We start from the raw sequence: 19924 nt of genomic DNA on the forward strand, positions 1-19924 counted from the left end.
TGACAGGGGCACAGGGGCAGGTGAGGGGGGCACAGGGGCAGGTGACAGGTACACAGGGGCAGGTGACAGATGCACAGAGGCAGGTGACAGGTGATGGGTGCACAGAGGCAGGTGACAGGGGCACAGGGGCAGGTGATGGGTGCACAGGGGCAGGAGATGGTGCACAGGGGCAGGTGACAGGTGCACAGGGGCAGGTGAGGGGTGCACAGGGGCAGGTTACAGGTGCACAGAGGCAGGTGACAGGGGCACAGGGGCAGGTGAGGGGGGCACAGGGGCAGGTGACAGGTACACAGAGGCAGGTGACAGGTGATGGGTGCACAGAGGCAGGTGACAGGGGCACAGGGGCAGGTGATGGGTGCACAGGGGCAGGAGATGGGTGCACAGGGGCAGGTGAGGGGTGCACAGGGGCAGGTTACAGGTGCACAGAGGCAGATGATGGGTGCACAGAGGCAGGTGACAGGGGCACAGGGGCAGGTGAGGGGTGCACAGGGGCAGATGACAGGTGACGAGTGCACAGGGGCAGGTTACAGGTGCACAGGGGCAGGTGATGGGTGCACAGAGGCAGGTGACAGGGGCACAATGGCAGGTGACAGGTACATAGCGGCAGGTGACAGGTGGTGGGTGCACAGAGGCAGGTGACAGGGGCACAGGGGCAGGTGACAGGTGATGGGTGCACAGAGGTAGGTTACGGGTACACAGGGGCAGGTGACGGGTGCACAGGGGCAGGTGACAGGTGATAGACGCACAACAGCAGGTGACAGGTACACAGGGGCAGGTGACGGGTGCACAGGGGCAGGAGACAGGTGATGGTGCCTAAGTGACAAGTGACAGCTGCATAGGGGCAGGGGCCTTCGGGTTTGTGTGAGGGGACCTCCCATCACAGGGACACGAGCAGACGTGCGCGGTGCAAAGCCACTCTGGTTTCCACGGAAAGTGCATCAGAGAAGCAAGCCTGAGGGGACGATCAGCCGGGGGCGGCCATCAGGGGCAAGACATCAGCCGCCAAGGGCGGGAGGGGCAGCAGGGAGCTGAGGCTGCCTGGGGCCAGAAGTGGCCGTGGGGAGCAGGAGGGCAGCGGGACTTCAGGAAGGCGTGGAGAGAAGGGGGCCATTTACACGGTGGGAGGAGCCACCTACGTGTTTTCTATGAGGCACCACCGCCAGAGCTCAGGGCAGAGGTGTTCTCTAGAAAGTACCAAAGGCCACAGATAGGTCTGCCTGGGGTCACCATGGAGACAACGTGGGCCACAGCACCGTGCAGCACGTGGGGGTGGCCAGCTGCCGGAGCAGGAGGGATGGAAACCTGATGGAGGGGCAGGTGAGGAAGCTCCAGGGAGCCCCCGGGGAAGGTCAGCGGGGTCCGCACACCAGCAAACGGGCAGACGGAAGAGGAGACAGGACAGGGCGGCAAGAGGCCGGTTACGGGTTTGCCCAAAACTGCCCAGTCAAGGCCACGGCCTCAAGGCCACGGCCAGGGATTGAATTCCGGATTTGCAAGTCCCACCCGTGTTTTCATCTCTATGGCACGGAGGCGATCTTCCCGTCAATGTCACAGATGTGATTGGCCAAATACCCCAAACTGTAAGTCGGGGACTCGTCCCCTTAGGAAACGAGCCTGTGTGGGTGGACGGAAATCTAAGAGGTAACGTGCACGTAGTCGGGGAAAAAGAAAAGTACAATGAGGTGGGAGACTGAAATCACCAGAGAAGCTGGAACGCGGCCCCCCAAAGACCACACCTGACCGTGCCGTGGCCCACGGTGCCGTGGCCTGACGTGTGTCCGGGAGCCCCATCCCCACCAAGCCAAGGGCCACAGGAATCTGTCCCCACAGCCTGGCGGTGACAAAATACAGGGCAAGTTGGGGGCCCAGCGTTGCCCCTTACATAGCCGAGCTGCCTGGGCCAAGTTCCATCTCCTGACACTTGTAAGGCAATGTCAACCACAGGTTCACTGGGGGGATCTTAGGGGACAGTCCCTGGGCGCCTGGGTGGCTCAGTCAGGTGGGCGTCCGACTTCGGCTCAGGTCGTGATCTCAGTTCACGAGTTTGAGCCCTGCGTCGGGCTGCTTTGGATTCTGTGTCTCCCTCTCTCTCTGCCCTTCCCCAGCTCGCATTCTCTCTCTCTCTCTCTCTCTCTCTCTCTCTCTCTCTCTCTCTCTCTCCCCCAAAAGTAAGTAAAAACATACAAATAAGTAGATAGACAAACAGATAGATAGATAGCTAGATAGCTAGATAGCTAGCTAGCTAGCTAGATAGATAGATAAATGGAAAGTCCCTGTGGACGCCCTCCTTCAGCAAGACACAGCCCCCCCAGAGCCCCTGAGGACGGCCACCCTGTGATGACCCCGTGGAGGCAGCCACCATGCTGATGGGCACTCCACTGACACCAGAAGGGGCACAGAGATGCAGCCCGTCTCTTCCTACCTCGGCTGCCGCCGGAGTAAGAGGCAGGATTATTTCTCCTCCTCCACACAAATTGGTCTGGCCCGGTAACCTCTGAGATTTAAGACCCCCTCCCTTCCTTCATTATCGGAGCCCAAAAAACAAACACCAGGCTGCCTGCCTCCCTCTGGGGCTCCAGGAAAGCCAGCACGAGGCTGAGGGACCTGGCAGGCTAGACACAATTTGCTGCTTACAATCAAAGCCCCAATTAGTTGATTTCATGAGAGAAGAGAATATTCTGATCGCAGTGTATTCTATTAGAAGTGTGCAGACGAGGCCTGCCTAAAATTGATAAAACACACACATCAAATTCATGAACCCGGATGCGTTCAGAGTTCACGGGCAGAGGCTTGGCAAAAGGCAAATTAGCAGCAGCGGTGGGACTATCGGCCTCTGGCCATGAGAGCCAGCATTTTCGGCACCGTCGTCACCATGAACACCTTCACCTTTACCACCATCACCACCATCGTCCCCATCGTCCCCATCGTCCCCATTCCAGTCACCATTTACCCAGCATCCACTGTGTGCCTGGTATACCACCTGTCTGTTTTCCGCTTTATGTCTCTTAGCAACCCTGGGAGTTCGGGAGGATTGTGCCTACGTTACAAAAGGGGGAATTCAGAGCCCAAGAGAGACAGGAGTGTGCCCCAGACAACGCAGCAAGGTCACGGTTTAGGCCGCATGGAGCCCCGACTGCCATGTCTCCCTGCACCCAAAGTTCACTTCGCTGCGGCCGTTCCTTAAGTCCTTTCCCTGCAGCCTATTCTGATTTCGTGACACTGTGTCCCCACCCCTGGAGCAGTCTATGATTTCCCAGAGTGCTCTGCATGTGCTCCTTGGACACCCCTTTCTGCTTAAAGTTGCAAAGTGGTTCCTCTGGCCTGCACTGAGCCCGGCCTGATGCCGCAGGTGAAGCACACATGGGTAGAAAGGAGGAGCTCAGCACAGTGGTGACAGGGGAGGGGACGAGGTTCCGGTCAAGTCCAATGGAGGTACGTGCGGGACAAAGACTAGGAGACACCGCTGCTCCCAGAAGTTCATCACAGGTGCCTGGAGGACGTGGCCACGGGGCTGTATCTCTCTGAGTCCCGCTGAGATGCCGTCTGGACCACTCCTCTTGCCGCTTCGGTCAGACCCTCCCAATGGTTAGGGGAGGGCCTGAAGGAGGAGATTAAAGCCCACGCCAGCACCCCAGGGAAGGAACGAGGGATTCACGAGGCTCGATCCCAGAGCACCCGCTGACTTCCAACTGGACATGGTGTCCAGGGGCTGGGGGCCACCGAGCCCTGAGCCTGTGACCCTCCGCAACAGCCCCTGGAAGGTAATGCAAGCGGGAACAATGCGATGCGTAACAGGTGACTGAACCTCAGCATCTCGACCCGTGCTGCAGAAGAGGGATGTGAAGGCAGGAGCGGCCAAGGGCTGATCTCAGGACCCTGGAGAGGGCACGGCTCTCACCCACCCACGGGGCGCCCTGGCACACGGGGAGGAAGTCGCTCAGCTCTGGAGCAGGGAGTCCGTCTACACGCATGCCTGGGGAGGGTGTAGGTGCAATCTTCCCGGCCCAGGCTTGGCAAATATGGCCCACGGCCCAACTCAGCCTGTCCTGCCGGTCTTACAAATCGAGTTGGATCGGCCAGAGCCACACTCATCCACCCCTACACCGTCAGTTGCCGAGTTCATACCGCAGTGGTGGAGGGGAGTAGCCGTGACAAAGCCCGTGTGGCCCACAGAGCTGAAAATGTTTACTAAGTGGCCCTTTACAGAAAATGTTTGCTCCTAGGAGAAAATACCTAGGAGGAAAATCCTCCTAAGGTCCCTGGGGTAAGGGTCTTCCGGAAGCTGTCAGCTGAGAGGTAGGGACGGATCTGGGACCGGTAGAGTGACGCCCTCCGTAAGTCAGAGTAGAAATGAGATGTTTTCACCTTTCCTAAGAAAATGCCACCGGCGCCTTCAGAGACCATCTTGTCCGCAATTATTTCAAGTGACAGAAAACATTTTTTCCTGTTTTTTTTTTTTTTTTAATTCATGATAAAATATGCTTGAAATCTACCGGGGAAAATTAAGGAACGTTCTTCCCCTCTAAGGCAGTAATTAAGAAGCGCGTGTTGGCACAGCTGTTTTGCCAGCCACGGCCAAGCCTCGCAATGTGCGTTTCCCTGGTGCAGCCCAGCGAGGTAGCTCCCTGCTCCTAAAGCCGTCCCGACATCCGAATGCCGTGTGGCATCTACCGACCCAGCTGCACGCAGATCCCGCCGATACGATTCCATTGAGGAGGAGGCTGCAGCTGGAACCCCACCCCACCCTCCTCTGGCTGAGCCGCTCTGCCGTGCCAGACAAGGAAGAGACCCTAAAAGATGGCAGTTTATGCCTCTGAGAAGGTGGGTCCAAGGGGGTCCAACGGGCAAGGCATAACAACGGCCCGGTCCTGGGCAGTCCACCCTGGTTATCTTGCAAAAGGGCGCCGAACAAAACAACACGACTAATGTTGCCAGGGACCCATCAAGAGAAGGCTTGACCAAGGGCGGGATATCTGAGTTGGGTCTGGAAGGACGCATAGGAGTTTTCCAGGGCAGAGAATCTAGGGACGTTTAAGAGCTAGAAGCAAGGTGGGACTTCAGAGTGGCTGGAGGGGCCCCGTCTGGGGACGGCCAGCGAAAGGACACAGGTGCAGACAAAGGCTGAAGATTCCACTCAGGAAGACGGCATGATACTGGGAAGACAGCGCTGACGGCAGAGAAGACAAGCAAAGGGCACACTGCCTGGGGGCCCCCCGAAGATCTCCCCTCTGTTCCTCCAGCTGGTGGAGCCCCCCAACGTCCTGCTCAGCTCTCAGCATAGTGTCCAGACCGCACTACCCTCCAGAGTCAAAGTTCCTTGAAGTCAGAGAAAGAAGAAAAGGAAGGAGGAGCTGAGAACACTTTTGATACTGGTGTCCAGAAGTTATTTATTTGGACTTGGAGCCTCGAGGACACGGACCCTCCTCCCAGCCCCGTGCAGGTCACAGAAGCCGTGGCTTCAACCCGCCGCCTCCCAGAAGCCCCGGCCGCTTCCACGGCCCCTGGGAGCATCTCCGCTGTCTTCAGCACCACTACGGTGCCTCCCGGCGGGACCAGTGGGGTGTCACACGGTCCTATTTAGGAGTCACACTCCTGAAAGGCAGGGGTCGTATCCCACCCCTCAGTGTGTGCCAGGCAAGCTCATCTCCAGCTTCCCAGGGTCTCCTATCTAACACACAAGAGTGCGTGCTTTTGTTCACATCGAGGCTCCGCTTGGAGGCTCAGCCCCTAAAGAACGGACAGCAGCGCCTTGAAGAGCCGCCCGCACGCCCACGTGCACAGCAGCGTTGTTCACAACGGCAAGGGGTGTGGGCACCAAGTGTCCATCAAGGGACGAACGGGCAAACAAACCGTGGTCCCTGCACACAATGAAATACTATGGCGCCATGAAAAAGGACGCTCTGACACCTGCCGCCGGCGGACCTTGAGAACGCTCCGCTCGGTGAAATGAACCAACGCAAAAGGACAAATAGGGCAGGATTCCACCGGTAAGGGGTCCCCAGCAGAGCCAGATGCACAGAGACCCGAGGTGGACGGTGGGCGCGGGGGGCTGGGGAGTTGGTGCTTAAAGGGACAGAGTTTCAGTTGGGAAAATGGAAAACCCCGGAGACGGATGGTGGGGCTGGGTGCACAGCAACGCGAACGTAGTGTCACTGAGCCACATGGTTAAAAATGGCCAAAATCGCAGACGTTTCTGTCGTATACGTTTTACCAGGTGAGAAAGAGAAAGCCACCGGGAGCTTGTTCGTAACGCAGCGGTGGGAAGGTTCGCCTCCGTGGCACCGTGGTCCTGTGGGAGTCCTGCGGGTCCCGGAACCATCTCGGGGGCTCTATCCGCCGCACCCTTCCCGTTCCTCGGGTCCCATCTGTCCCCCGCCCCCCACACGTCCCAGCAGAGAAGCCACCCTGGGGTCCCCGGGCCTGTTCTGGAAAGCAGACAGCGTGGTCGTACAGCCTAGGAAAGGGCTCTGGCCCGGCGTCCGCTCCCTTCGCTTCCCCGCGCCCTGGCTTCCTCTCTTCCACAACGGGGTAACCGTCCTCAAAGAAGCAGGTGAAGGTCGCACCTTGCTGTGGCTGGAGGCGTCTCCCCACATTCCTACGGGAAGCCCTGTCCCCCGATGCGAGGGATTTTGGAAATGGCTCTCAAGGAGGCACTGAGGGCTCCATGCCCGGGTCCTGACGGGACAGCGCCCTCGTCGGAGGAAACACCAGAGGGCACTGATTTCTCCCCACCGTGTGAGGACACAGACAGAAGACGGCCGTCTGCGGCCGGGAGGGGCTCTCACTAGGAACCGAATCTGCCCGCGCCCTGATCCGGGACCTCCAGCCTCCAGGCCTGTGAGAACAGATGCGCGGTGTCTGGGGCCCTCCTGCGGGGCCCTGCAGCGGCACCCGTGCCGAGTCGGACACCGCCCCGGCTTGCACACCCACTCACCTGGTTGTAGAGGGCACAGATGTGCAGGGCCGTGTTCCCAGAGGCGTTCTGGGCCGCCATGTCCGCCCCGTAGAAAAGCAGGTGTTCCAGATGCTGCACGTGGCCGTACCTGCAGGCCTGGAACGAGAGCCCCGCCGTCCGTCAGAAAACCGCCGCAACGCCCCAAGCTCCCCGGCAGCCGCGGCGTGGCCGACCGCCGTCCAGGCCCCAACACACGGGCACCCACAGCACCCTGAGCCTCCGGGGGCCCACCAGACCCCTGACGGGGTAGGGGGGGGACCTCATGTCGGGACGAGGACGTACGCCGGGCTCTCGGGCTCTGGGACCGCAGGTCTGTGAAGGGCCCCGATGCCCCTCTCATTCAGGCCTGGGGGCCCGAAGCCCAGGGACACACGGGGCACCTCTCCCCTGGCCTTGGGGGCCGGCCCCCCAAAATGCAAACCGGGAGGCTCCGACCCTGGCCTTGCTTACCCAAACCCCATCCCCCCCGGTGGGTGTGAAAACAGCCAGAAGGGGTGCGTCCAGCCCCTGCTGTGTCTAGGGAAGGGAGCCCCAGTACTGCTATAAAATGTAACCTACCCGCTGAGGGGCCTTCTGGAGGCGGGGGCCAGGCAGCCCCATGGGGAGACTTCTCCCTCCCTGAGCCCTTCAAGGAGGTAACACGTGCTACTCACAAACCACCAGGGCTCTGGGGTCAAACAGATCTGTGCCCAAGTCACGGACCTTCCATTTCCCAGAACTTTCCCCCATGAGCCTATGTCTTCACATGCAGACGTAAACCCCACTCCGCACAGGGCTTTCATGAGAATCACGTAGGAAAAGGGACCCAAGAGGGCCTGTGCGATGCCTGGCGCCAGGCCGGCCCCCGCCTGCTGTTCACAGGGAGCCGGGAACCCCACGGTGTGACCAGGGCACTGCCGTCCAGCTCCCGCAGGGGGTTCAGGGTACGCCAGGCGGTGTCGGGCCAGGCAGTCAGATCCAACCGGCCCCCCACCCCACCCGCCCGCACTTTCCCAGCACCCCAGGAAAGGCCAGCGTGTGGCCGTCGATGGGCGGCATCGAAGGCACGAAAGCCAGTGTCCTCGTGAGACGCGACAACCCGGAAGGGAGACGGGAAGGCCAGGGAGCGGGTCCCGACCCGCACTTCCTACGCCGCGGGTGGCCACTGAGGCGCGCGGCGGGAAGGACACAGGCCGGCCAGGATGGGGTGGGCAGCTCTCACTGTCGCGCATTCTGGATAACTGGGCGGGCCGGGGGGCTGCCCCCGTGCACGGTCTGCGGGAAAGGGCGGTGCCTCGCCGAGGAGTGGGAGATGACGGGAAAGACGTCGGAACTATGACCCGGAGGAGCTTAAACAGAAAACCCGAGAAACGCCCATCGCACTGCTCTGCTTCCCGTGGAGCCAAGTCACTAATTCACGAGGCAGCGTGATCTGGATGTGGGTGCCTGACCTGCCCTCTCTCTCGTCCTGCGCTTCCTGGGGGGCCCCCGCCGCACTCTCAGAGGTCGGGGGGGCCTGCCCTGCCCCACCACTGCCACAGGCACAGCCCACCGGCCTGGACAACCGGCCCCAAGCTGGGGGCACGCAGGGGCCCGTGAGGAACAAGGCCAGAAGACCAGTCAGAAGCTTCCTTTCTGCCGGGACAGCTGGCGGAAAACCCACCGAAGCCTACAGCTGCTGGGGTCCCCCTGAAGGAGAAGGGGCACCGGGGAGAGAAAGGGAGGGAGGGAGGCTAGACACGAGACAAGGACAGACACGCACACAGCCCGTGACAGAGCCCCCCTCAACCGCAGCGATGCCCGAACTTCCCAGGACACAAAGCCGGGGAAGAGTTTTTATTTCTTCTACCAGGTTGAGTTGAGATCTCTGTTCCTTAGGTCAAAGGGGCCTTGGCTCATCAGCTGTCCCCAGAGGATGGGAGCAGAAACTGCCCCCCCCCCCCACCGTCAGCAGCCGCGATGGTGATCGTTGATGCAGGTGAGAAACACCGGCAGGTGAATGGGGGAGGGGGAAAGAACTTGTGGGAGCCTCACAGACCCCACAAAACTCTAATTACAGAAGGAAAGAGAGGAGCTTGGCAGACTCCCCCCACCCCGTCAGGAGGTCAGAGTTAACGTCGCCGGGGATGGGCAGTGTCACCCCGTGCCACCGGACACGTGAATGCCAGGAACACGATGCCGGCCCTCCGGTAAGTATTCCTGCCACAACGCACACCCCGGACCTCTGCACCCGAGCTGAGGGGCAACCTCCAAAATGCCTGCCCTGTGATATCACAGGGGTCCCACGGACCCTCCCAGATGGCAGGCAATCCGCCGGGGCCCCCCCGAGGGGAGCCTTTCGGTACAAGGGATGGTCGGGGGGCGGGGCGGATGGGGGCAAGACTCGAATGTGGTCCCTGAGTGAAGGTGCACGGGGTTCTCTGTAGCATTCTTATCTCTCTTCCGGAAGTTTGAAACGAAAATAGTCCTGTACGATTTAGAAAGAGATACCAGTACGTGTTTGACACAAAGACCTTAAAGCTCAGGAAAGTAAGAAATCTGTGCTCCCCCGAGATAAGCTACACTATGTCCCCCCCCCTGCCCCCCGCCACTTTCTTTTGGAAAGGGTGTTGTGGCTTCTGGCCTTCGAGACGCAGCTTAAAAGGGAGGCCAGAGGCCAGAAAGCTGACATCTAAGAAAGCACTTTCCCACTCCTGTATCTTAGCCGTTTTTTACCAGGCGCTTTCTGGGAAACGCATGCGTGTGGGGCTCCACCCCACATCGACTGCCTGCAAAACTCCTGGGCATGCATATCTGGAGAAGCATCCCCACGAGATGTGGGGTTCATCCCAGCCACGCCAACACCCGCCCCATCACTGGCCAACCCCATAATCTGGAGTTAAACTAGGGAAAAGGCCACTCCTTCCTTCAAGCGCTTTACTGCCACCTGCTGGCCACCTCCTGTGACGCAGCCACAGCCCTACAGGCGCAGCCGGCGGAGAGGCGTCCCCGGGGTCCTGCAATGCGGTGGGAACAATGCAGAGTTCACTGCATTGCAGACGCGCAGCAAATGCCTCTGCTGGTTCTGTGCCACCAATAAAATTCCTTCAACCACGCCACGCTCAGACATTTCTCCTACAGCCCGTGCTCACAATGGGAGCCGGGGACATCACCGCCAAAGGCTCAGAAAACCACAATCGCACCCCTTCAGCCCTCACTTGGTCGGGAACTGAGGTGCCCATCGGCGCACAGACACTCTCTCGCCCAAACACAAGCAAACGTGGCTTGCTGACTCGAGCCACTGGCTGCCCCTGGCCCTCCGTTCTGTGGCTTTCAAAGGCCAGTTGTGGTCTTGCTGCCTGCCCCAAGGGGAGTGGAGAAAATGTGCTGAACTATGTCCTCCCAAATTCCTATGTTGGAGTCCTGACCCCCCCAGCACCCCAGACCATGACCTTGTCTAAAGACAGGGGCTTTGCAGAGGTGACTGAGGTAACAGTCTCCAGGGTGGGTCCTGATCCCGTGTGACCAGGGTCCTTGTAAGAAGAGGGGATCAGGACACACACACACACACAGAGACGACCCCATGAGGACACAGGAAGAGGACGGCCGTCCACACACAAGGAGAGAGGCCTCGGGAGACCCGGCCTGGCCCTGCCCACGCCTGGACCTCGGGGAGGCTACACACGTCTGCCGTGTGAGCTTCCTCGTCCGTGACTTTGTTACGACTGCCCTAACCAACCAATGTGATCAGTTCAGATCAACTACTCTGAAAGTTCCAGCCTGAAATGAGGACGCAGGAAACGTGTCATGCTAAGGACTCCAAAAGGTAAGAGGAGCTTCGACATCCTGGCACCTGCCCACTTTCCCTACAGGGTCTGTTCCTTCCAGAACATGGTGTCTGGACATTAGACGTTTCTGGAGACTTCACCCACGTCATTCCAGGAGAACGCAGGCTCTCGCTAAGGGGAGAAGGTGGTGCCCCTGCCATCTCGGTCTGCGGTCTTCACCCATCCCCTCCCCTCCTGGCGCCTCCTCTCCTCTCAGCCCCAAGGATCAAGGCTGGCTGGAAATTCAGTCCCCCTGGAGGCCCACGGCAAAAGATGCCTTGATCACTTCTCCAGCGGGATCCTGGCTCATCTGGGCAGGGTAGGGGCACGGGACATGGATCTGACGCCCCAGGTCAGTACGTAGCAGACCCCCAAAGCAAGGTGCGGCACCTTCCTGCAGCTCCGACTGCTGGGGCCCTGGGGACTCGGCGGCTCGCGGTGCGTGGTTGGAGCCGGAGGGCTGGACCGGAGCAACAGTGCGGATGCCTCCTGCATCCAGGGATAGGCTCCACCAACGTTCTGGGGTCCCCATGCCGACGGCCCCAGGCTGGGCTGTGCTAAGCCCAAGCAGGCGCCATGGAAATGCCATCTCTAGGCGCACTTGTGACGCGCCCACCCCGTGAGGCCAGGGACGCCACCTTCCCTGGCCTGAGACAGTATCCGCCCATCACCGCGGCCAGGCTTGGATGCTCCGCTGCGTGTGAAGCCCTCCCACCTGCTCTGGTCGGGCCTGACCACTTCCTGTGGGAGTTCCCGGTCCACGCCTGTGCTCCCGTCAGCCCCAGGCTCCCCCGACATGGTGGGTTCCCAGCGCACTAGGGAAACCCCAGCTTAAAGGAAGACCAGAGTCCATGCCAGTCGAAGGCTAACTCCTTCAGCCAACCCATGTTCAGGGGCACGTGTGCACAGGTGCAGAGCCGAGGCACCCCCGGTCCTGCCCTCGTGTGGCTGGGAGCTGGGGACAGAGCACCCACACAAACAGACCAGGCACTACACCGTGCCATGAGCGCCCTCAGAACCTCCCCAGGGCCAGTCCCCTTACCATGGGGGCTCAGGGAAAACTCCAAGGACCTGGGGGGGGGGGAGCGGGGGGAGCCGGGTGAGGGAGGGGAGCCGCGGCCATAAATTGTTACATTTCTTCCAGGTCAAAACTCCTAATTTAAAACTTAGAATAGTAAACAGAGGCCAATACACATTAAGATGAGTGACAAAATGTCCTTTAAAGAACTGTTGAGGCAATCAAATGACATCCATAGGAAGGCCTGTGAGCAAAGCGGTGAAGTGCTCTCTGAGGGTCCCATATTATTTCTTACTGACAACAGCCAGGTAATGAGGGCGTGGCCGGGTGAGGATGAGTGACGGGGGCGTGGCCAGGCAAGGAAGATGGTGATGGGGGCGTGGCTGGGCTAGGAAGGCAGGGATGGGGGCGTGGCCGGGCGAGGAAGGCAGGGACGGGGGCGTGGCCGGGCGAGGAAGGCAGGGACGGGGGCGTGGCCAGGCGAGGAAGACAGGGACAGGGACGTGTTGGGAAGGAGGACAGGGGCGTGGCCGGGCAAAGATGATGGTGGCCAAGAGGACAGTGCACTTACCCCTGTAAGTAACTGTAGTAAGCGCTTCACGTGAATTTTTTCCTTTAACTGGAGAGCTCTCTCTACGAACGATCACTAAGCCAATTCTAGAGATTAGCAAACCCGCTCAGAGAGGGCAAGACGCTTGCTCAGGCGACCCAGGCAGTGTTGAGGGGCTGCTAACTCGAGGCCAGACTAAGTTGCACTGACAGCACGGGAAAGGAATCCCCCAGACCCAGAGAGGGAGGGGGGGCACGAGGCCCCACATCGCAGTCACCAGCGTGGGAACGGGCGGCTCCTGCACCCGCAGCTGTCCCCTCCCTGGGGGCAGCCACCCTCTCCAGAGCGCCCAGCCTCAATAACATGTCCTAGAGTCCCGATACAACCAGACCCACAGTCCTCAGGTCCCTCCAGGGTGCGGGGGAGGCACACAGGAGGTCGGAACCCGATGTTCTGGGGTTGTGGGAATGCACCTGGGTGTTTTATGCTTTCTCCCCTCTGCAGCTTCGAACTTTTTGACCGTCTCTGTGTTGAGCGGTTAGAGTAATCCCCAAGAACAAAGAATGTGCAGACAAGCGGCGGACAAAAACGCACACTTCCAGAGTAGGCCTGCAGGGGGCGGGCGTCCCTAGGCTCCGCGTCCGCAGGTGCGGGCTCCGCCAAGCTGTTCAGCGCCTGGCCTTGGCCGGGGAAGCAGACAGAACCGCCACAGGACCCCGCGAGCTGGCCTGGCTGTGGGCGCGCGGGATCCCCGGGAAGGGCGCGGAGCCGGGCGGGTGGGACACGGCTGTCCCCACTCCAGGGTGCGAGGCACGGGGACAGACTTCTAAGGCAGAACCCGAGACCCCGGAACTCCGAGGTGCTTCTCCCGACCGCGGATGCGCGGTCGCGTTAGGGGCGGCTTCTGTGAAAGCCTGGACGCGGTGGTGTGAGCGCGGCTAGGAGCGAACCCGGCTCAGGCAGCTGCTGGCCCCGCGACCTCGGGCAGGTCATTCACCCTCTCCGGGCCCGTGAACTCCTCTGAGTAATGGAGGCCAGCGGGTGTCTCCTAGGGCCGCTCCAGGGTGTGAGCGATGGGGCAAAGACGGCAGATCAGGACGGCGTCAGAGCCAACCGGTGGTGAGAATCTCGGAGGACCACACGGTGGGCCGTTCTCTGCTTAGCGCCTTGCACCCACCCCTCACTGCCTGTCACGGCGGGGACACACGAGGCAGCAGGGCTCAGGAGGCAGGGACTTGTCTTGGGTCACTTCCCCTGGATAACCCGGGACCTCCAGTAAGGACCCGGCCGTCCCACACGTTGTGAAAAAGAAACCCACCACCGGAGAGCGGCACACGATCTTGCCGGGCATGGCAGGAAGCAGGACACAGCAGCCCTGGGAGCCCAGGCCTCCAAGCTCAAACTCAGCGCCAGGGGCTGGGGCCCTGGGACCAAGAGGTTCGGTGGCTTCGGTGCCTGCTCGCTCTGACTCCACGCTCGAGTCTCAGGGATGGGACCCGGCATCTGGGGACCAGAAATCCTGGCTGGAGCTGGCATTGCAGGCAGCGACAGCAGGACCCCAGGCACACACTCACCCTTCGTCTCAGCGTGAGACAGACAGGCCAGGGGCCAGACTGCCACAAGTACCAGAGAGGACAGTGACTCTAGCTGGGAGGCCTCCAGCCGGTTGAGGGCAGGGGGGCCGAGAACCCAGCTCGGAGAAGTCCGCCAAGTTGGGGCCCTGCAGCCGGGGTCAGGCCGTAGCAACTCCCCACTCCCATCTTCTGTATTTCTGGTGCCCTGACACCTGCCTCGCTGGGTTTGGAAGGTCTGCCCCTCGCAGGGCAAGTGCATTCTGACAGTAAAGGAGTCGCCCCGAGGGTGACTCTCAAATGCAAAGGAGCCCCACAGGGCCATCACCCCCACCTGTCTTGCTGGGCTCCCACCCTCAGGGCCATGACCCACCTGTCCTGATCAGCCCGGGGCAGGTCCCAGACAGCCAGGGACAGCCCCCGTGTCCCAGAGCCCCGGAAGTTACCCAAACTAGCCAAGCCTCAGGCGGCTCGTCCTGTTCCGTCCGCTTCTTCTCTCAGAACCATGGTGAAAGCTCTTGGCCCCGTTTCACTCCCCCCCACCCCCCACCCCCGCTGCTTCCCCACCCAGCCTGGTGCCTCCTGTGCGGCCCCCCGCACCTGCCCCTCCTCTCGGATCTGTGAATAACACACCATCTTTCCAGCGGCAGCCGACTCCTGATGGGTTGGCTTCGCTGTGCCTGAACGGTGGTAGGACCTATGGGGGTTGGGACAGGCCAAGAAGTGACTCTGGAAGCACCCAGACGTGCAGCCTCGGGGACCAGAGTGAGAAGAGGGCAGGATGAGCACAGGGACTCACGTTAGATCCTTCTCACGGCCCCAGGGGGCAGCCGGCCCTGCTCACACCGCGGGAGGGAACCGGATGCCTCCCCAGGCCGCGGGGACGCCGAAGAGCCGGGGGGGACCCAGCACGCAGGAGGCCCGGTGGGGTGGGCCTGCCTGCGCCCCCCGGCCCGCCTGCCACACCTCAGCACTCCTTGGCCCTCTGACCACAGCGGGTCCGGGGCATGACCCCACCCGGACTGGGCAAGCGGGGCCATGGTGGCTGAGGGAAACCGACAGGCAGCCCGGGAGGTGATAAGAGTCACGGCGCGTCCAGAGAACGGCTCAGAGCCGGCCCTTTCCCCCTGCCGTCCGGGGCTGATACTCCCCGTCTGCTGTCCCAGACCCACGGACCACCCTCCTCTGCTCGGAGAGTCCCCTCCACCACCCCGGCTGTCCCTGCTTCTGAGAACACAGTTTCCTCTCCTTGCCCTTGATCCACAAAAGACTCTTTATCTGAGCCACAAGGAGGAATTCTTTTTTTTTTTTTTTTTTTTTTTTTATTAAGTAGGCTTCATGCCCAGCATGGAGCCCAACGCGGGGCTTAAACTCACAACCCTGAGATCAAGACCTGAGCTGAGACCAAGAGTTGGACGCTTCACCGACTGAGCCACCCGGGCGTCCCACGACGGGTTCTGTTTCTTTACGAGACTGCAGCTGACACAAGCCCGGACCCCACGGTCGCCGGGGGGATCAGGGGAAACTTGTGCCCCGGGCAATGGAAAGGGGCACGGCACCGGGCGGCCTGTGCTCGGAAAGCACCCGGTGCCATGCTCCATCGGGGCACCCAAGACGCTAGGCACACGGAGAGCCCACAGCTCCAGACGACTCCCGCCTTACAGAAAAGCAAGAGCCTGGCCTAACCTTCCAGCTTCTCCAGAGAGGTCAGAAATTGCATTTCTCGGTAAATAGAAATTTACTGCTGGCGACCGATTCAAGTATCTCAGAAACTCCGCGAGGGCCAAACGAACTACTGGGAGGGTGGGGGTGGACTGCCACTGCCCCGCCCCACCGAGGGGGGTCGTCAGGGGTCACACAGGTGGACGGCAATCGTGTACCTGGTGGATCTCGTGCCAGCCGTTCTCGTCCCGGCAGCACACGGCCGCGTGTTCGTGGAGCAGGAGCTCGCAGCAGTAGGGATCGCCCCCCACGATCGCGGTGTGGTAAAGGGGTGTGAGGCCGTAGCTGTCTTTGTAATCCGGGGACGCTCCAAGCTCCAAAAGGGTCTAGAAATAAACACCAAACATGTGGTCATTGGTCTCGTGACCGCTTTGGCAGGGAGTGAATCAAGAAAGAAGCACGAGGGTCACACTCTGCCCCCGGCCAAGGCTGACCGGGCCCTTGGTTCCGGCCCTTCCCAGGCTTCCCGGAATTCAGTGGGTGCCAGCTTGAGACAGCAAGGTTTCTGACCCTGAACTAGCGCATGGTGCCAGCATGCAGGACGAGCATCCGGGAGCTCGGGGGACTCTGTGACAGACACGCATCTATGCGGACACACACCTGCAGCACTCAGAGACCTCCTGTGCCCTGCTGACCCCCCTGGACCAGCAGAGAGCAAAGAGAGGGCAGCCTTTGCGAAAAAGAAAGGAGGTGTGCCTACGACCCGAAGTACAGCGTAGGACGATCTCAGTGTGCACCCCGAGGGGGCAAACCCGGGAAGCGCCGTCATGAACACTGGGTTTCAGACGAAGCCAGCGGACGAGGCGCAGCCGATGAGGACTTGGCCTCCCCGCCGGGGCTCCTGGAGGCCCCCCCACCCAGGGCCAGGGCAGGTAGAGCAGGGGCGGTGGGGAGGATGGGGGCTGGGCCCACACCCCGGATGGGCTTCACGGCCCACGAGGCCGGCTCACGGCCGCAGTCCGGGTCTGCGGCCGCCCGGGGTGGGTGACGTCCAGTGCTGCCCCTCCCGGCTGAAAACACAAGCCTCAGACTGAACCAGAGGGACAGGGGACCTTCTGTAGACACCAAGTTCGAAAACTCCCAGGAAGAGAGAGTGGGGGGCCCGGACTACGCTTTCTAACCTCAGGGGGAACACAGTTCAGGGTCAGTTCTGGTGGCCGCGGTGGGGTGGGCACAGGGCACACTGGTGCAGGCAGGAGACCAGACAGGAAGGAGGCGTCCCCCATGCGAGACGGCCCCGGAAGGTACCTTCAGGGCCACTTGGTTCCTGGCTCGGGCGGCTTTGTGCAGGGCCGTCATCCCGTCTCTGGCGCGGAAGTCCAGATGAGCCCCGCCGTTTCTGAGAGCCTTGATCACCTCCGCGGGGTCGTCCAGCTGAGCGGCTAAGGTCAGCGGGGTCTCTACGGGACCCGAACACACGCAGTTCAGAACCACTTGGGAGACAGCCAGGGCCCGTGGCTCCCTAAGCCCAGTTCAGAGTCTACAAGGGAGCTGGAGGACGTGACCCCAGAGGTACTGCGGCTCCCACCCGCCCGTGAGCCCCGATATCCACACAGCCAGTCAGCATGGCTCCGGCGACCCCGGGGACAGCGGAGGTGGTGTTTGGGGTCATATGCAAGTCAACACGGGGGGGGGCGGGCCAGAGCTTCCCCACGATCCCCTTGCGGGCTTGGGGTCCGAGAAGCTGCCCGCTGCCCTTGCCCTGGGTACCCAGAATCCCGCAGCACCATCCGGATGCTTCCTTTTGGGAGGAATGGCCCACTAGGGCTGTAGTTGAGGGTCTGCAGGCAGATGCCCGCCTTTCACCTCAATTTCATGATGTTTATGGGCATCTTGGTGGACGCCAGGACCCGGCTGTAAGTGAGGGGTGGAGCCTGTGCCCCGTGGAGGTCTGGGCGGGCAGAGACCCGAACAGCCGTCGCAATGGCAGGGGCTCGGCTCGGTAAACGGCCGGCATGAGGGCTGGGGCGGAAGCCCCGGGGAAGGAAAGACGAAGCCCACCCCCCTGGGGACAAAGGTCAGGAAGGGTCCCCCACCGCCCGCCCGGTGCAGCTGACTCTGGGCCAGTCTGTAGCCGGCTGTGATGGGGACGCCGACATCTGGTCTAAGCCCATCTTCTCCACCCCTCTCGGTGAGTGCCCGCCACCGCCACGGCCGAGCAAGGCACACCGTTATGATGCGGTTCATCTGAGAGGCGTTTACCTTACAGAAGAGTGCCAAGGGCAATGTGACGGCACGCAGGTCCCCAAGACCCAGACACGGCACACATGGCACGGGACGATGAGGAGTCATTCTGACTTGAAGCACATTTTGAGAATAAAGGGACCGGCGCATCTGACCTGGGCTGAATTCCCTTCTGACCGCACCTCGGCCGCGATCCCTGCTGTCCCCAGGGCAGCTCCCCTGCCCCATCTATTGCTGACCCCTGGGCTAATTTACCCCCAAATGAGCACCGTGCCAAGCGCTGTTTAAATTCGTCGTGGGAGTCACCCTGCACTTGGATTTTCCACGGTGACATGCGTGGGCTTAGCCACTCCCGGTGGCCAGCATGTGTACGTGGACACGGCCATGTGCAAATGTGACACACAGCCCACACGCCCTCTCCCAAGGGACGCCGCACACCTCCCGCTTTGGTCACGTGTGTCCCCATGCGTCCCAAGCACGGACGAGGCTCACAAGTGCCACCACATGCAGGTCTGTGGTCCTACGAGAAAGACCCTCTCAGGCAGGGATCTTGTGTGAATTAGGAGTTTTCTGGGGCAGCGAATGGGGCAGTGACGATGGGGAGGTTTCCTACACAGGGAACATCCACACGGTGAGGGGCGCTGGGGGTCGAGACTGGCGAGGGTCTCCCACCTGGGGGCAGACACGCGGAAATGGGGAGACGTGCATTCAAAGCAAGCTTGGGGAGAGACCCCTGCCCAGCAGAGAGGGGAGAGGGAGCCCGTGGGCCTTCCCCTCAGCCCCAGCCATGGCCTGGCCGCAAGTGTTAGAAGGCCCCAGGGAGGTCTTGGTTCCTTGGGTGGCAGGTGAAGGGTGTGAAAAGCCTCAAAGTCAATTTTTTAAAACGTTTAGTTTTTTCGATCGAGGGGGCAGAGAGGGAGGGAGAGAGAGGATCCCAAGCAGGCTCCACGGCCAGCGCAGAGCCCGATGCAAGGCTTGACCCCACAAACCGTGAGATCGTGACCAGAGCTGAAATCAAGAGTCGGACGTTTAACCGACTGAGCCACCCACGTGACCCTCAGAGTCAAATTGCTTACAGCAACTTGAGGAAGCCAGCCCCTGGCGTTTAAGGTCCGTTTAGGACTGATGCACGTCTGGGGCAAGGTCGACCCTCAAAACGATTAGGATTCTTCTTTCTTATCTGGCTCTCCACACAAGGCCGATGCGAAAGTTAGGTGCTCCAAAGCAGATGTTAAGTTTACATCGTGCTGTTTCGTGGCAAGGGCTCCAGAAGCCCTCCTTGAATGACGTACCAGACTCGCTACGTTCAGACCTGCCCAGGACCCACCCAGGGAGGTCAGGAGAGACCCCCAGCTTAGAGACCACTGAGGAAGGGGACGTCCGACGAGACCCCACCTGGAGCAGACAGGACCCACCCCCCCCCCCCGGAAGAAGACGCTCGCCCCTCACCTGCAAACCTGTGACCCTTGGGGGCTTGCACTGTCTCTGCCATTGATCACCACATGGTCGCTCCTCTAACGAGCTTGGGACCGGCAGTCCCTTGCACCGTAATTCTCTGAAAACACTCCTCGGTTTTTGCATTTCGCAATTTCTGCGCTTTCAATAAATATTTTGGAACCTCAAAATGGCCCTGTAGATACTGCTCTAATCTTTTCCGATGGTCTTGAACACACAATACCATCTCACCTGGAAGCGGCCCGGCAGCATTTTGGCTCCAAAACAAACAGCCATGCTTCGACACGCTATCAAGCCACAGAAGAATGTGGCTGAATCTTGAACACATCCTGCTAAATGAGAAAAGGCAGTCTGAAAAAGCCAGCCTGCTGGATTCCAATTATAGGACATTCTGGAAAAGACGAAGCTATAGCAGAGGTAAACAGATCGCTGGTTCCAGGGGCTGCGGAGAGGGACAGGGGCGAATAGATAAAAAGAAACACAGAGGACCGTTTTCGGTGACAAGACTGTTCCATATGACGCTCTAATCATGAATGCCAGCATCAAACATCTGTCACAATCATAAACTTCACAGCACAGGGAGGGAAACCCAAGGCTTGCAGATTTTCTCCGTGAAGTTTAAAAACTCGTCTCGGAGGGGCGCCTGGGTGGCTCAGTCGGTTAAGCGTCTGACTTTGGCTCAGG

The 19924-nt window shown here is 60.6% G+C and overlaps 1 protein-coding gene across 17 annotated transcripts in view; it reads right to left on the reverse strand.

Moving 5' to 3' along the window:
- Positions 1-19924, reverse strand: part of SHANK2 (SH3 and multiple ankyrin repeat domains 2) — a 490708-nt gene that overhangs the window by 366815 nt on the left and 103969 nt on the right. For 16 of the 17 annotated variants that reach the window (XM_045486261.1, XM_045486258.1, XM_045486265.1 and 13 more), the window contains exons 7-9: positions 16850-17001; positions 15760-15927; positions 6935-7051 (exon numbers count right to left, since the gene is read on the reverse strand). In XM_045486261.1, coding sequence (XP_045342217.1) covers positions 6935-7051; positions 15760-15927; positions 16850-17001 — 437 coding nt within the window. The other variant, XM_045486270.1, reaches the window with a different exon arrangement.

This window comes from Leopardus geoffroyi, chromosome D1 (assembly GCF_018350155.1).
Source record: "Leopardus geoffroyi isolate Oge1 chromosome D1, O.geoffroyi_Oge1_pat1.0, whole genome shotgun sequence".
NCBI classification, from domain to species: Eukaryota; Metazoa; Chordata; class Mammalia; order Carnivora; family Felidae; genus Leopardus; species Leopardus geoffroyi.